Source organism: Chelon labrosus (assembly GCF_963514085.1).
Source record: "Chelon labrosus genome assembly, chromosome: 1".
In the NCBI taxonomy this organism is placed as follows: domain Eukaryota; kingdom Metazoa; phylum Chordata; class Actinopteri; order Mugiliformes; family Mugilidae; genus Chelon; species Chelon labrosus.
In genome coordinates, this window is record NC_140337.1 from 16,880,977 (window position 1) to 16,898,534 (window position 17,558).

Consider the following 17,558-nt stretch of genomic DNA (forward strand, 5'->3'; position numbering starts at 1 on the left):
TAAATCCTCTTAATGCACCTCAGAGAGTTATTACCTGTTTCCTCTTCAGCTCATTGGAGTGGCAGCTAAAGCTTATTAAGCCGACCACGTGTCCAGCTGCAGCAGGAAGCTGTTTAATAAAGCCACTGAACTCCACCTGCGCTTCACTAAAAAAAACACATCGAGAGAGTTAGTAGCAAGCAGGAGACGTTTACAAGGTTAAGAGACAGAAATAGTCTTCAGACGTTAGTGGAGACCAAAGAGAAAAAAAAGTGCAAAAAGAGATTATCGAATTTTAATTCATAAAGAGGCAAAGAAACGACTAAAATACAGTCTAATGTTGTAAAAATATATGTTTTGTTTACAGCTTTAGTGTTCTGAAACATTTTAAATGTTTCTTAACGTAAATAACCGTTACACAGTTTAATCACAACAACCTAAACGTGTTGTACCTCATAAATGGAGGATGAAACAAACACTGAAACATGTAAGAGACACAGCTTTTTTTCAGTCTTTTCACCACTAGGTGGCGCACTCTTATGTTACAGAAACCAGGTTGTAGCATCAGTATGTGGAGATGTGGAGGGTCAAATAGGGTTTAAATGCTTAATTACATGAGGTCTTCGTATTTAACAGTCAACGTGAGTCAGTCTCAGTCCAGGTAGTAGAATGTGTTGAGCTTCTCCCTCGACCGGAGGGAAGAAGGTTTGTGTTTCAGGTCAGCGTCCAGCTTCCACTAGGTTTCACAGAGTCTCAGTAAACAGTATTATATGATGTGATCTGGCTTCAGTGGATGGTTGGGGGCAGACGAATTCATTTCTTCTTTGGTTCAGTTGAGGAGATGCAGGAGGCATTTGTTTGGGATGTGGGAGTTGTTTTTTTTTTTTTTGTTGCTCCAATCAGTTAATGTGAAGCCCAGATGTCTGAATTGGATTTGAGCTTCTTCTAAGAATGCAGTGCTCCTTCCAAAAAAACATGTCGCCCTCTCCCAAAGTACCGCTTTTTTCTCGTGTGATCATCTCTGAAGTCAGTTCTGTGTGTTTTCACAAAATTTCTCGTCTCCGCTTCCTGCTCCTCCTCAGTTAGACAGGAAGTCTATGGAAGCCCGGACGGAGCGGTTAGACATGACGTCAACGGCCGTGACTTTGATCTCGGTGTCTCCGAACTGCATGGTCGCTCTGATCTCCCTCCTCTCTGGGCCACCTCCTCCTCCTCCTGCTCCTGCTCCTCCTCCTGCTCCTGCTCCTCCCACGGCGCCCGGCGGCGGTAGCGGCTCAGGTAGGTCTAAAGTTATCGTCCCGCACTTCCTGACGCCGGGGTCGGAGATGTACGTGACGTCGTCCGTCGCGCTGCAGTAGATGTTGATGATGATCTTCCGCTGGCCCACGCGGGCGGGCGTGTAGCTCCGCCTCACGACCTCGCCCAGGGCCACCGACTGGTCGACGCAGACGAAGCGGTCCAGGATGTCGGTGCACCACTCGCGCCCGTCTTTGACGAGGAGTTTGTCCCGGGGGTGGCGTCCCTCCACGAACCGGTTCAGGACGCCGACGCCGTAGGTCAAAGGGCAACGACGTACTCTGACCTGCGAGGGAGACGTCATCAGCTAATCTCTCAAAGCACTGCTCTTCACACCGACTGAACTTCCTGAGTTCTCACCACAGTTGGATCCAGCCCGAACAGCACGGCCCCTTTCAGGATGGTCAGGCCAACATCGTGGGGTATGATGATGCGGCACGTCCTCCCCAACGCCCTCTGGACAGCTTTCTGCAGCATGGGCGACTCTGCGAACCCGCCGACCAGGAAGAGGAAACGCACACCGTGCACCTCGGGCTTCACCATCAGCTCCTCTGTAGGGGATGAATGAAGTTCACTTAAGTTCACGGCCGTTGTGTGAACAAAATTAGTGTTTCTGTGTGGTTTTAACGATTCCCAACCCCGTAAACTTGGTATTCTATTATTGAAAAGACGTAAAACCCTTTTTTTCGCCTCTCGGGTTTCTCCTTTCGTTGTTCCAGCGAAGGCCAGCAGAGCTACGCGCCGCAAAAACCAGCCCCCCTGGTTTTGATCGCGCCACTGGAATGTGCCTGATTCGAAACAGACACTCCCCCAATCTTTCAGCCTCGGTTCTGTCTCGACAAGGCTGAAAAACCCACAAATGAAGTCACCATCCTCTGAGACATGTGAGGACGGCATTGTCTCTGAGGTTTGCTTTGTTTGGTTTGGGCTGCAGTTCAGAGCTGTGTTTGCGTCTTTTAGCAGTAGCGAACATGGATGTGTGATCTCAGTGGCAACAAACCCAGACGTTGGGGCCAAGCGGGAGAGTCATAATAAACCCGGGGCTCATCTCGAGTAGCACTAATCAGAGTTTTCATATTAACAAAAGGCTCAAATGGCTGCACGTCCAGTGTTGAATCATCAGGTCCCAGATTTTCAGCCTCTTTGACGTTCCTGCCTTGATACGCTGATGATTTTAAGCAGCAACTAACTGGCAGATATCGTCAAAGAAGGAGCCCTGAAATCCCAGTGAACACTACCTGCCTGCCAAATTTAGTGACTAGCTTCTCAACATAATTTACAAGGTTTATTTCTCAACTGGTGATGACCAAATCAGATCTAAAAGAAGATTGGAATATGTAAGGCCGTAATATGTTGATGTGTGATGTCCTGCCTGTAACTGACCACTAGGGGGCAGAACATAATGCTGCTTTAAAGAATAAAGCTGTGTGATTTAATTTTGTGAACCATGTTTTTTTGAACAGTTTTAATAAAGTACATAAAAAAAGCAAAGTGGGTAAAAGAAGTATGAGGAAGGAGCTCATGAATAATTTGTCTTTAGAGGTTGGGTCTCTGTTTATTTGTCTGTCTGCGCATACATGTGCGTGTGCGTGTGTGTTTACGCGTCCAGCTCGTGTCGTCTCGGTGCCTTTTTCGTGTTTCTCACCGATGTGTTTGACAATATTGATGATGGTGGGCTGGAAGAGCTCGTTCATGGCTTCCTGCGTCAGCCGCAGCATCCCCTGGGACGACCACTTCACTATGTTCATACTGACAAACACACAGAGAGAGAGAAGAGAGGTTGCATCAAGACTGTTGCAAAACTAAATCACTCCTCGATGACTTTCAGCCCCCCATCACACACACACACACACACACACACACACATATCCCGAGCCCGTTCTCACTTGCTCCTCCTCAGGGCGGCCTCCACACTCTGCCCTCTGTGCCTCTTGTAGTAGTCGATGAAAGAGAAGGGCAGGGAGATGTTGAGGGCGTTGGCCCTGCCCGGCGACGCCGTCCGTTTCCTCGCCTCGAACGCGATGGTGAGGTCCACCCAGGCCGCCGGCCGCTTGGATTTGAAACTCTGGATGAAGTCCTCGCCGAAGATCTGGCACAGCATGGCTTCGAAGGCCAGGTCTACGCCGACGGCACCGTACGGGCCGCCTGGAAGAAACACCCCAGCTTTTGGAAATCGCAGGAACTTTGTTTATTTGTGCATCGACCACGAAAAAAAAGAAACGGTGGTACCTGAAGCCTTGTAGAGCTCTTTAAGTGTTCCCTGTGGCTGCTCAATCTGATGGACGGTCAGGTCAACAGTTCCTCCTCCACAGTCTGCCACAACATACTTGTCACCTACACAAAGAGAGAAAAACTCTTAACACAGTTTGTGCAACCTGCAAACATTTCACTGTAAGTCTGTAATTTATTTTAGATACACAAAAAAACACATCAAGCCTCTCAGTTTGTTTCCACAGCCAGGAAATATCTTAGATTCAGTACAAAAAAATGTGTAGGAGGAAATTGTGGATAATAATAATCTCTTTTTCTGTTTGGTGGAATGTCTAAATTTCATGTTTCCTAGGTGTGTGTGTGTGTGTGTGTGTGTGTGTGTGCTTCCCCTGCAACTATTCAACCAGCAGCCTCTCAAACATAAACAACCTCCAGGCATTTGTGATTGCTGCACTCCCTCTGCGAGTGTTTATGATACCTTAAGCGATAAGGGCTTTGGTTTTGGTGTAGCTAGCCCCCGACCCTCAGCTGACCACACCCTGGACACGAGAGCGCGAGAGGCAGAAGAAGAGTTTAGGAAATGTAAAAGAATAGAAATCAAACGTGTGTTAGGAGGAGAATGCACGAGAGGAACATTAAAGAGGTTTTCTGCTCCTTTGGTGTATTTACAGTGGAGAGACGGAGAGTCCCAGGGGCTGGGTCCTTCCTGTGTGTGTGTGTGTGTGTGTGGACAGGAAAGCGTGCTGAAAAGGTCAGCAGGGGCGCGTGGCTCCTCAGATTGTTGTCATGGCTCAACAGAAAGAAACAGCTGTCTGTGAAACCTGCAAAATGTGTGACTTTGATTCTACTCGCGTTGGATTTTATCATTCCTGGTGATACTACGAACTCGGGGTTGTTAACTTGTGGTTGCGGGTCGTGCTCAGCCAATCAGAGCTCCCGCTGAGCGTGAAAGTGCTCAAGTAAAGGTCCACTGTCTCTTTCAACCTGCGTAGCAACCATGGAAAGTTCATGAAAAGTGGTGGACCACTATGGAAAAAGTGTCTTTCTAGTCTTTTTAGTGAAGTGAAGACGGTGTCTGTGGAATAAACCTGGTAAATGTGTGAAAGGAAAAAACGTGCAAAGAGAAAAACTTATAACTTAATAATTTAAATACAGCAAAATGGAAATATTAATTTGCAACCTGCAACTAATTTTGAGCTTATTAATGAGTTTAAATGCAAATGTTAATCAATGAAAGAGCTTTTAAAATGTTCCTATTCTAAAGTGTGGAAGTGCGAAGCTCGGTGGGCACCGGCATGTTTTTAATTCATCAGCTCAAACAGGACGTGCAAACTTATAAAATATCATAGATATGTGTGTGAACATCCAACATGCAGCAGAAACAGGACACGATATGTTAGAGAGTCTCCGTAGTCGCGGGGGGCCCCCCACACACATTAAAGCGACCGCGCTCGCTCCACACACTCGGCGAGCCGGAGTCAAAGGTCAAAATCATCAATATCGGCCACATGTGGGGTCCGTCCGTCCGTCCGTCCGTCCGTCCGTCTCAAACACACACACGCGCGCGCACACATGCGGCCGTACCCGTCTGCAGCTCGGACCACAGCTCTCCGGTTCCACTCTCCACCAGGAAGGTCCTGCTGTGTCTGGATCGTCTCAGCTGCTCCCTCGCTGCAAAACACGACACACACACAAGATATATTAATTTCTCCATACCTTTGATGTTTGGATGTGACTTCTCTTGCACACAGACATAGATAGATAGCAACTAGCACAGCAGAGCATTAAGCAGCTAAAAAGTCATGTGTTTTTTTTCTCATCTTGTTTGTTTTGCCTGCAAAGTCTAATGCAGTTTAATGCACATATCTTTTTAAATATCGATCTAAAGTGATAGTTTTCTGGCAATGAATGCAGAATGCTAAACTGTCATCAGACTATGGGGTCAGACAGTGCTACTAATCCTGCTGCTGAAGCTTCACATTAATAGTATTTAACTTGCAAAAACATAACCGAATTGAGTTTTATCAGAGAGCTTTATCACTTATTGCATCAATAAAACAAGACAACAGTCATGTTTGACGTTTCCTGACGGCGGATCCTTTTAAAAACTCTGCAGGCAGTAATGGAACAAGGAGAAGTAATCACAATATGAAGTTATAAGAAGAGCTGCAAGCGACAGGCTCGTCACCGTGTCCCGGTGTTTGTAGACTCATGCTGAAATCAGATCACAGCTGCTCACAGAATGATGTACAAAGGTCACCTTTTGTCTGACTTATTTATTAAAATGACAATAGATTGTTTTTCCGTGCCAAAAGCTCTGTGACCTGCCAAAACCACATTCACTGTCCTGCCGTCAGCAGCCACGTCGACCTGGACTGAAACGTTCAAGGTTGCAAATTTAAAATATCTGTCTTTATTTGTATTTTGTATGAACTCTATCCAACTGTGGGCCTTTTAAGAGTCATCGCCACCTTGCACTCGTTAAAACATTCAACTATAATAATAAAAAATAAAATAAATAAAGCACCTACTGCCTGTTCAGACACTTAACGTCGAATGTATCTCAGGGCAAAGTGGCCTCGCTTTCAACCCAGTGAAGATGAATGATTTTAAGTTTCAAACACTTCATAAGCTTCATAACCTCAGAGTTCATGATGTTTACGCAGGCTGGAATATAAATCTTTCACTCGGGGTAAACTGAGATAAACACACGGTCATAATGTTTTAGCTCGACGGCAGCAATTTGCTGGAGATGAAGGACGCTCTCAGATTTCACCTTTGTATTCGCTCTCGACGTTTAGACCGCGTGACTGGCAGGTTAAGAGCGTGGACGGAGGCCAACGATAGCAGAACGCACCGGTACACGAGCAGAGCGTACGACATGTCTGACGGCCCGTTTGACCGGGCAAATGCACTTCATACGTGCACGTGAACGCAAAGTATGAGACTCGTAAATCAAAGAAAAGGGAGGAGATTAAAAAAGAATCCCTTTTCTGGATAAAAAAATAAAAAAATGAATTGGCAAGGCTGTGGGGAAGTTGTCGTCCTGTTGACAAAGTGTCTTGGGGAGAGTGGTTTTTACTTGCTTCACTCAAACCTCACGAGTACCACACACCACCGAGAGTTAGAATATGGCGAGTTTTGTGGGAGAATGAGAACAAAGACAAAAGAAAGATGGATCACGGACTGTTCGAGCAACAATCAGCGACGCAGGCTTGAAAGCAAAGAGCTCTTAAAGTCGTTTTGTGGATGGTGTAGAAGGTAATGTTCTGTATACGCCTCGGTGTGTGTGTGTGTGAGTGTGTGTGTGTGTACGTAGTAAATGAAGCTGAACAAAGAGCGGCGCAGCCATGTAGGCCTTGATTTCAGCTGTGTGTGTGTGTGTGTGTGTGTGTGTGTGTGCGGGGTTGACGAATGGAACGTAAGTCTGGAAACCATTTACATGAAACAGCAGAAAAGAAAACGTATGTGCGAGTTTGTGTGTGTGCGCTAATGGCTCCCCAGTGCTATCTTTGGAGACGAAATGAGGTGGAAGAGAAGCTAAAGATAGTAATAAACCATGACTGGGATGCCAAGTGTGTGTGTGTGTGTGTGTGTGTGATGGTCCTTGCAAAAGAAAAGGAACGACGACCGGGGGAAGAAGGAACAAGAAAGAGAGAACACGCTGGATGCAGGGAAAGAAAAAGAAAAATGAAAGTGAGTGAGGGAGAGGGAGAATGACAGGCCAGGAGGGGGTGAGATCATAGTCTCAGCTGCACCTTGTTCCAATTACAATATCCTGTGTTTAGTGTGTGTGGATGTTCTGTGTGTGTGTGTCACTGACTGCATATGTATAAGTGGGCCTTTGCAGGGGATTTTTGGAGGGCATGTTCGCTCACTGAATTATGCATCGGTCTCCTGTTTCCCAGCTTGAAAACCCGCTTTTGTTCGGTCGGTGCAGTTTAGTGGCATTTTCCTGCTGCAGACAGACATGTTTCATGTGCTGCAGCGTTTGTGCAGACTCGTGAGCGCAACGGACTTCCTTTTTGATTAAGATTTCAAAGTTTTTATTACTTTTGTTTTTCCTCTGGTTCTGGATTTTTAATTCAAGCTGCACTGGTCAAAATCTTTATATTTACGTAGCTTCAAATGACAAGATTACCCAGATATTGTTCCCCTTATTATTTCTGGTACCTTTTAGCTCCTTGTTTTGCTTCTCTGGCCTGCCTTATTGTGTTAGAAGAACATTATAAGATGAAGCTTGGGGTTACAGCTTATTCGGTGGGACCAAACAAAGTGCAAAAATATTTGTGGCGCTTCAGAAGAATCCAGTTGTGAATCAGCAAAGATGCAGCAAACCATGTTGAATGTAAACAGAGTCCGGAGTCATAGCTGCCAAATACATTCAAAAAGTGAGCTGGAGTCATCAACTTCCTTACATGCAGCTCAAATGAACGTCAATGTACATCGTCTGTGCAGAAAATGCTCTGTTTCACATTCAGTGCATAATGAATTGATAAACACACACATGCTGCCACTGGACAGAATCCTACTGAAAGAAAGTTCAAGGAAGGTTTTTGTGGCGCTGCGTTAACTTAATTAAAGAGCTCTTGTGCTAAATAGCGGCTCGAGAGGCAAAATGTTTCCCCTTCCGAGTGAATTCTGCGGCCTTGTTTGAAAACAGCTCTCCTCCACTTTCTCTTCTAATTCTCGTTCCCATCTCTCTCTCTCTCTTTTGCCTCTCAGCCTGCTCTACATGAAACATGTGTCCCGTCCGGAGTCATGTGTCTGTGTGTGTGCGCGACGTCTCCGCGCACACACACAGACACGCAACTGCAAAGTCATGTAGAGCGAAACCACGAGCAGTATCTAGAGTCAGATCTCTACCCGTCTTTCTTTCCCCCCCTTCAAGTGAACACAAACAACATTTCCAGGAACACAGTGTGGTTTCATGCTTTATGCTAATGACAGAGTCTGCACACACTCTCTCTCTCTCTCTCTCTTTCTTTTTCTCTACCTTGCCTGAAGCTCGAATCGAAGGGACGGGTCCCGTCGACATCCAGGCCGTTTGTGACTGGCTGCAAGCTCAGGTCAATCACCTGGTGGAGGCGGAGTTTCCGACAATAAATGGACGCGGCCTCGGGTTCCAGGGCGATGAGGAGCTGCTCTGGACAGTCGGGAGACACCAGACCGGCCTGGAGGACGCGACAGAGACAGACAAAGGAACATCACAGCAAAACAACATTAAAAACATGTATACACACACTCTGACATGTATTTATTGATTGTGACTGAGTTACATTTGATAAAAAAGCACATGTATGAAATGAGGAATATTGTGGTCTGTCTACTAAAGATAAAACATCATGGACTTCTGACAGAAAATAAAAATGGTGAACGTCAAAGCACAAGGTCAAGGGGTTGTTCACATATTTTCACTTCATGTGTTATGTCAGTCCATCATGATAAAGAATCATTTTTCTTAAGATGCCAGCCAAACAAAATGACATTACGTGCTGTACTTGGCGATAAGACGTGGACGGAGGGCAGGGCGAGATGTAGAGGTCACACACACACACACACACACACACACACACACACGGTGAAAGACAGCTGCGCAACGTAAACATATGGAGGAGCATAAACAGTGAAAGATGGAGATGGGAGCACGACGGACACATTTCTGCTTGGAAATGAGACAAAACTAAAAGAGGAGGAGGAGAGGTGTGTGTGAGTATTGGTCTTGATGTATTGGGAGTAAAGTTGAGTGTCTGCAGCGATGCGATGTGTATGTGTGTGTGTGCGTGTGTGTGTGTGTGTGTGCAGGGCGGGGGTCTGGTGTGGACTTCCCGTGTTTGTACGCCGGTCTCCCTTATTGTTCGGCCCTGATGACATCATCACCAGCAGGAAGAACACACGCCCCGACGGCCTCAGGCAGGGTGTGTGTGTGTGTGTGTGTGTGTGCACCAGACGACTCGTAGACTGTGCATGTCCAGGTGAGTGAATGGTAGATGGCAGATAAGACTCCACACACACAGTGAAAACGCACATTAATTCGTTAAGAGGAAAAGATGACTTTAAGAATAAAAGGTTGCATATTGTCCTTCCCATGGTCCGACCCTCGATGATGTATATTGTAATGGGAACCCATGCATTCCTGTCCGAGTACGCACACTTCCTACATCTCATTGTAACGTGTACGGTACACAGAGACGAGGGGCGGGGGGGGGCGTGTGTTTCGGTGGGGAAGGCGTACAGAGACAAGAAAAGAGGCAAAAGTGCAGCGTTGTGATCTGTGTGTGTAGTAAGGGATCCTCCGTGGGAACATCAATCAGGAGGTCTTTATCTCGTGTTTATTACACCGCTGTTCTTTCCATCTCCCTGTTGTTCTTACCCGCGCGCACACACACACACACACACACACACATCTGCTTTATCAGACAGTGTCCGGTCTAGTTGGTGTCTAGTCAAAAATAGCAGAACTGCGGTACACCAGTACTAAACAGCTGTATCTTAAATAAAATATAACACTTCTATAGTACGTCTGTGCATGGAAAAAAGGGATTTGAAGGACGTAGTGTACCTAAATCAGGTTCAAAATGTGTACAAGAAATGAATTCTTATACTAAATCCGTTTCTTTCTGTGCTTGGATGTAGGTATCAGCTTGCGTGTCCTCCTACCAGATATGCAGCCTCCCTCATGAATTGTTTGGCAGGTTGTCTCCACACAGCGGGGACAGTTATCACCCATCTGATCTCCTCTCCCTCCAGCACTGACGAGGACTGGTCTTTCACCTCCTAAAGCAGAATCCAAAAAAAACAACAAAAAAACAAAACAATAGAACATATCAGCGTCTGTTGTCTGCCTTGTATTGAGTAACTCCATGAAGTATGGCTTAAAACTTAACTCATGGAGGGGTGGGGGACTTACTTTGGGGTACGATATTGCAATACTGAACAAGGCCTTACCTTTAAAGCATGCTCCCTGAAGAAGCGTAGAGCGTGAGCAAACACCTCGATGGCCCGGACCCTGCGACCGTTGACCGCCTCCAGCTCTGTCTCCATGGTGAGGTCCTGCAGCAAACACAGATACAACGACTGAAACACCACTGCACAAAAATAAGTCTTCTTTCTGAAACTTTTTCTTTTTTTTTTTAGTTTTACGTCTCACTTTGCTGAAGTAATAAAGAATTGGACCCTTGGGTGTGTGAGCACGGCGTGATATCACCATGGGATGTGGTTACAAGAGCAAACAAATGCTACCAGGCTTGGTGTATGGACATTAATTATAAAGGTTTTCCTCTGACGTCTCTCTTACACTTGTGCTGTGGATCTTCATTTTGAATTTATCAAAGTAAAGCCAGTGCCGGGCCTCCTCCGGGTCTAAGTCGTGGTAGAAGTCTCGCGCTGCGAATCCAAAACTGTGGAACCGCAAATCAGGAGTCAGCAGCAGACACGTCGGGCTCTTCTGGTTGGCCACTCCGGGGTCTCCGCCTTCCCAGCGTCTGCGTGGATTGGAGGAAATGTGAATGGCATCAAGGGCAGGGAGTAAGAGAACAGAGCCGGGGTTTAAGAGAGGACACTCAGACTCGTACTTCATCATGTGTATGGCTTCTGAGTCCTGGGTGAAGCTGAACGCGTAGCCGCTGGAGGTGGTCCCGAAGTCTATCGCCACCACGACTGAAAACGGGCAGGCCATCCTGGGTCTGATATCCGACCTCTGAGAGAGAGAGACAGATAGACAGAGAGGGTTAAATTTGTATATTTAGACATAAACAAATGATGGTTGCTGTCATATGACCAGCAAGGGACAACTGTCCTGGTTACTTTCCTTAAAAAAAAGACAATAAAACAAGATATGCTTAAGGCGGGATACCTTGTGATTGACAAGTCACTACCATGTGGGCGGAGACAATGTCCACTTCCTCCTCTCTAACCCCACCTTAGTGTTCAAATGTGGTTTTATATACAGTCTAAACATTAGCATGCTAATTCAAAATTACAATAATGAACGTGGTAAAACCATCGAACTGCAATTTAGCATGTTGTTGCTAGCAGTTAGCTCAAAGAACTAGCAAGGCTGTGGACATAAAAGTAAGACATCCTTATTCTTTAAACGCCGAAGAGTGAATAAACTAATGTGAGCTTTGGTTGGATTTAAACTGTAGTAACTGTAATAAGTAGTTTCTGTGCTGAAACAGCATAAAAAGTAAAATTAGCAGCTCGACTTGGAAATTAGAAGCTCTTATTCATGGATTTCCTTAACCTCTTTTTTATTTTTTTTTCTAATTTCGCCCACAATAGGGCAAACGTGTATATATTTATTTGCCACAAATTGTAGTCTTCACGGGGTTCTTGCTTAAAGTCGACGCTTCCCTTTTAAATGTGAGCGTAAGTATTATTGTAAACCACTAATGGGAGCTTAAAGTGGATGTGGCTTTCCAGGCCTTGTTTAAGAGCTCTATATGAAGAAAAAAAATAAATAAGCAGAAAGAGGAAAGGGTGTGTAGGAGTGTCTGTGGTAAGCGGTTGTGTGTGTGTGTGCATGTAGTTACAGGCGAGGGCGAGGGCGTGAGGGGGGTGATGCTGCAGTCGTTTCTAGCCGTCGCAGGCGAAGATGGGGTTGATGCATTTTCACCTGGGAAGTAGTGAAAGATGAAGAGAAGAGGAGGGAAATACAACAATGTGCAGTGATCTATTAAAATCTCATTAAAAGAGGTTTGAATACTGGAGGTGTGCCACATGTAGTCCAGCTAGAAAATGAACAGAACAGCCAAAGATCAGCCTGTTTGTGTAGCTATGCAGTCGTGGGAAAACTCTCTTATCATCAGGAAGGAGGCAATATTGGATTGTCCTCAGCTTCTGATACTAACATACAAGAGTACGCCTTATTTTTTGATTTATTTTTTTGACCATGAAGATTAGCGGGTTGGGGCGTAAACACGCTTCGCAAGCAGCGCTCCCCAGATTTGAGACTGGATAACTGTATCGAACTGGAATGACTGGAATGTCACTGGAATCTGAAGTGAGTAATATTCCCAAGTGGGAGAGGGACACGGAAAGGTCAGAAAAGCAGAAGTGAGTCACTTTGACCGGGTTGCCATAGAAAGCAAGTGTATATTTCGTGCGTGTGTCTCACCCGGTATCTGCAGGCTGTTGGTATCAGGCTGCACCACGTCAGCCATCTCTACAGGAGCCAGGGTCTGCAGAGGAACACACACCCAAAATAATAATAATAATAAAGTTAAATTAAATTAAAAGCTGCTCTGTTCAGATTTAAGATGATTAACATTTAAAACGCACACTTGCAAAAGAAGAGTACACCCAATATCTTGATTCTTGATTCTCCTTGTGCCAGGTCTTGGTGCCCGGCCATGTCTCTTGTGGGTGTGTGGGTGGGGTGTGTGGGACGTGTGTGTGTGACGTGTGTGTGTGTGTGTGTGTGTGTGTGTGTGTGTTGGGGGGGGGATGTTTGTGTCTCGTGTCTCTGTGTTTTTATGGGGGTGGGAGGGTTGGATTTTTTGTTCTGTTTTTGCTGTTTTTAGCCTCTGTGAGGCACTTTGTGTTGCTTTTAAAAGGCATGAAAAGTGCCATACAAATAAATTTGATTTGATTTGATTTGATTCTTTCGTTCCTAAATGATATGTGGAGTGATAGATGTAAAAAAGAAGAAGCTGTGCTATAGCCGCTGTGAGAATTTATTTGGAGTTGTCTCCTCTTGTCTCTGTTTTGGACGTTTGAGAGAAATGTCTTTATTCTGTAATAAACCAAAAAAATAGTTTTGAAAATAGAAAAAGTTACTGGTGTTGGGTTCAATCAACTTCTGAGAGAAATATTTATATTCTTCAGTTCACTGAAAGAGGTTCGTGCGGCCGACTAACTCAATCTCTCCTCCTGAAGTTGTCGGCAGTTTGGCAGCAATTCAACACAAAGCGGCAGATCATTTGTATGGGTTTAGTCTTTTATTGAAAACATCTTCTCGCTGGTATTTTAAATGAGATTGATGAAAACCAAAAAAAAAAAAAAGGAAGACGGATGCGAAAAACTCTCTTTTGAACCGAGTGAATAATTGTTCCTGGCTTTGTCAGAATGAGGACCACATTTCTCACACAGTTAACGTAAACACGCTGGTATAATACACTGCAGGCGTAGGTTAATTCATTGTAAGGTGTGGACTTTTATATAAATGAAGAAAGATTTATCTAGATGGCAGGCATGTTGGCCAGCGTCCAAAATCCTCACTTTCTCCAGTCGTTTCCTGCACAATAAACAATAGTTGTCCCTGTAATGTGTAATAGATTTGGGACAATTACAATTAAACGGTGTTTTAATGGGACCTTTTGATGTGTCAGAATAAAAAAAACAAGTGTAAATAGCAGAATGAATGATAGCTACGGCCTGTTTAGGTGCTTCAGGCTCCTGGTACTTTGCTCGTTGACTCATGTACACTGCAATAAATCACTGGGACACTTATAAATATATCATCATTACTGTACTATTGGAAAATGTCTCGTCTCCAGCAAGAAGACGCATCCCACCCGATTTTATTGCATGACTAATTTCTGCCAAATCAAAAAAAGTAACGTTCACGATAATGTGGATTTAGCATTTTGACTTGTGCGCGTACATCATCGCGTACGCTGCAAAGACATGTTGGAAAATAAATATAGCGCATTACGCAGCACGCAGGGAGTCACTCTGGACTCAGTGCAGACATTTATCAGCCAGAGAAGGGAAGTGAATGAGACACACCCCGGCCATCTTTCACAGCGACTTTCAGCCTGCTGTTGAACGTGAAACTCTACTCTAAGCGCTACTACAACGGCTCAGATGTCACGGACCGGTTGCATCAGGAAGCTTTTTGTTACACGTACATGGATCAGAATGCTTTTCAAGTGTGTTCGACTCTTTACACAATCTGTACTCGTGTGTGAGTGTGTGTGTGTGTGTGTAAGCATTGGCTGCAGCGCCGGGTTCAGTCCGTGATCTGAGCCAGGAGCAAACTAAACAGACGAGCTCAATGAAACAAAGATGTGTTTGTTTGAATCTCTTTCTTGCGAGTGCAAACGTGTGTAACCGTCCGTGTGTCAGAGTGAGAACGAAGAGGCCGTGAGTTAGCTTGACATCCTTCCTTTCGCGTACACGCACGCAAAACATCTGTGTGCGTTTATTGCAGCATGTGCCTGGGACATTTGAATATGATGTGCGTGTGTGCATCATCGCCTTGTCCTTGCTATTTAAATGATAATACCGGAGAGAGGATGAAACTCCACATCTCTTCTCCCTTCTTTCTCTCTTCACCGCCCCCCCTGCAATCATTTTCTTATTGTTGGCTCTCTCTCAGCCCAACATCTCTTCCAGCCTTTCCACGCTTTACATAGTCCTCTGGGACGTTACATTAGGGACATATTGTGCAACACGCTCCACGTTTATGCATCATTAACTACAGCGCTCCATCAGTTTGAAGTGTGTGGGGAAATCTTGTAAACATCTGGAAGAATTACTCTCAAGACCGGCTTTGTTATTGCTCACTGTCATGCAGCTTTGTCTTTTTTACCGTTGATAACCAAATGAATAAAAACATACAGAAATATATTTTTTTATCCTCTAAGGAAAAAGAAGTAGGCTTTTAATTTTTTTCCTCTGCAAAGAGCAATAAAGCTCGATTACTCCCAAGAGCCTGACCATCTCTTTTAAAGGCTTACTCACCTCCTTAAGTCCTGCTTGCTCCACTATGCTCTTGTCTTTTTACCCCTTTTCCTGGCTGGAGCGCAAAAGTATTCCCCGAAAATCTGGACTTTGGCGAGCTCGGAATCCGCCTCCAGGGAGGAAGATGGAGAGAAGAAGAAGGAGGAACGGGAGGAAACTGTTACTGGATACAAGAGGATGCTTTTCCAGAAATCCCTTGTTACAAAAAGTGCAAGGACTTCCCAGCTAACTTGCAGGCAGACTTTCCAAAAAAACGTCAAATAAGGAACGGAGCTCTATGAAAAGAATCGACGGATGTGGAAAGGAACTGCGGGAGAAATTACCTCCTCTCCAAAATATCCTGGCTTCTCCAAAACGGACCTCGGAGTTTGATCTGTCTCTCTCTGCAGCCGCGATCGCCGTCTTTCTCCTCTGCACAGGAATGTCAGAGAAAAGTGGTGACACACACACACACACACACAAACACACACCAGTTGCAGGAGTGGGAGGGCTGTGACAGCACATAGGGGGGGGAATGCTGGGGGATTTACCTCGCTGGGATATTGCCGAATATATATATGCTGGAGACTGAGGGTGGGGGAGTGTCGAGCAGGCGGTGTATCCCGGTTAAGTCATCTTGCCCTCTCACTTCCCTCCCACTCCTCTGCATCTATCCCTCCCCTGTTTAATTAGCTCTTCCTGTCTTCCTCTCTGCTTCTCTTTTTTTTTTTTGCATCTTTCTTCTTCAGTTGCTGTTATGTTGTTCTCGCCTTCCATTTCTTTGTCTTTATCACTTTAATGAACCCTTAACCTTCTCAAACAAGACCAGGAAGGAGCAAGGTGTGTACGGGCGATCTAAGATAAATGATGAACTTTTTTCCAATGTACTCCTCTGGAAGTGTGTTTCGCAGAAGGGAGGACAACTTGTGATTTATTCCAAATGTCCTGCAGAGACCTAGATGGGACGACAGATCGGATATCAGTGTATTCTCATTGAATAAGCCTGGCTTTAACGATTGGAAACAAGACTGCAAAAGCAGCTTGCACGGTCCTCTCGAGCATTTCAGACTGGGGGTCCGTTTATACTCTGCAGGGATCTGATTTCTCCCCAACCAGAGCTGTGATTGAAAGCATACATTAACCCCGAGTGCTTGCTAACACACACACACACACACACACACAAAGAGAGAGAGAGAGAGAGACTAACCTGCCCCGCTCCCAATGGGCAAGGGGAGTCAGACCCCTTGTGTATGTGAAAAGAAAATGCCCCAGGTATACACACACACACACACACATACACTCATTCTCCCCGTCCTGTCAGATTTCCAAATCGAATTAGAGTGAATGTGTGTCTGGAAGCCATTACCTGGCATGTCTCCCATTGCTGCCCAGAAACCAAGAGGCCCCATACCAATCCTGCCATCACCTCTTTGTCTTTCTCCTCCTCTCTTCCCCTTTTATTGCCTCTTTTATTGTTCTTATGCATCTGTCTCGTCTACATTTCACAGCCCAGTCGTTCTTTGCTCAATCCATCCGATCCCTTGCTCACGATTAGCGTTTTCAAATTTTTAGTTATTGATACTCAGCAGTCATCTTCTTTCTAATCTGCACTGAGTCTGACTGAACCGCGCCAGGCAGCTGGAGGAGGGCGACGGTCCGGCTCCTTCGCCCCACTCCGTCAGCCTCACCCTTCTCCTTAGAGGACCAGACGCAGGAAACTCAGCACAGGAAGTGATGGAGTCAGGTGACAGGAAGGAACCCTTGTGCGGCATTCCTCTCATGAATTCCACATTATCTCTGGGACCCTGGAAGTCCTCGAGCAACGGAAACACACCCATAACATACAACATGCAAGTATGCATGCAAACACACACACACACACACACAAGATGCTATTCTCCTTTAAATAGCCAACAATGTTAACGGAGTTCTGAATGGGAACACGTTACTTCCCAAGATAGCATCAAGCGCTGCGCTATCGACGCATAGGAGCCATGCATTGACAGTCCTGGGAATTGTGCTGTGCATTCGTGTGAATTGGGTTTATCTGATTTATTGCTACAGTCAAGCGGCGTGCTAACTTGAGTTAACAAAGACGCCAGAGAGGAAACAGCCAGCCGGGCTCTGTTTATAAGTAAAACATATCTTCTGACCAGAACTTCTAATCAACACGTAAAATATGCAGATCTGTTAGCAATAAATCAGTGTTTTAGGTCACGAAGTGGTAAAAACTATACAATTTCTCTTTAAAAAATCAAATCAAAGCAAAACATTTTAAACAAATAGTGGGTCTCGGAGTCTGAACATGTGAGGCCCACAGAGTAAAACACACAGGGGAACCATTAGAGGGGGGGGAGTAGAAATATTGGCCTGTACCGTGTGACTGCAGGTTTCTTTTTTTTTTT

The 17,558-nt window shown here is 45.3% G+C and overlaps 1 protein-coding gene across 1 annotated transcript; it reads right to left on the reverse strand.

Moving 5' to 3' along the window:
- Positions 1 to 247: 247 nt before the first annotated feature.
- On the reverse strand, positions 248 to 15,344 carry hspa12b (heat shock protein 12B). Its single transcript, XM_084555917.1, has 14 exons — positions 15,175 to 15,344; positions 12,605 to 12,668; positions 12,021 to 12,103; positions 11,061 to 11,185; positions 10,784 to 10,970; positions 10,435 to 10,539; positions 10,147 to 10,263; positions 8,483 to 8,660; positions 5,071 to 5,157; positions 3,505 to 3,609; positions 3,162 to 3,420; positions 2,921 to 3,024; positions 1,636 to 1,826; positions 248 to 1,561 (listed from the first exon to the last, which is right to left on the reverse strand). The coding sequence occupies exons 2-14, from the start codon at positions 12,648 to 12,650 to the stop codon at positions 1,058 to 1,060; spliced, it is 2,091 nt and encodes a 696-aa protein (XP_084412043.1). The 5' UTR covers positions 12,651 to 12,668; positions 15,175 to 15,344; the 3' UTR covers positions 248 to 1,057.
- Positions 15,345 to 17,558: the final 2,214 nt, after the last annotated feature.

Coding starts and splice junctions, on each gene's coding strand:
- hspa12b (XM_084555917.1), bottom strand. CDS start 12,650: ATGGCTGACGTGGTGCAGCCTGATACCAACAGCCTGCAGATACCGG. Junction 10,264..10,434: donor TCAGGGAGCATGCTTTAAAG/GTAAGGCCTTGT, acceptor ATTCTGCTTTAG/GAGGTGAAAGACCAGTCCTC. Junction 1,562..1,635: donor TCGGGCTGGATCCAACTGTG/GTGAGAACTCAG, acceptor TCTCCCTCGCAG/GTCAGAGTACGTCGTTGCCC.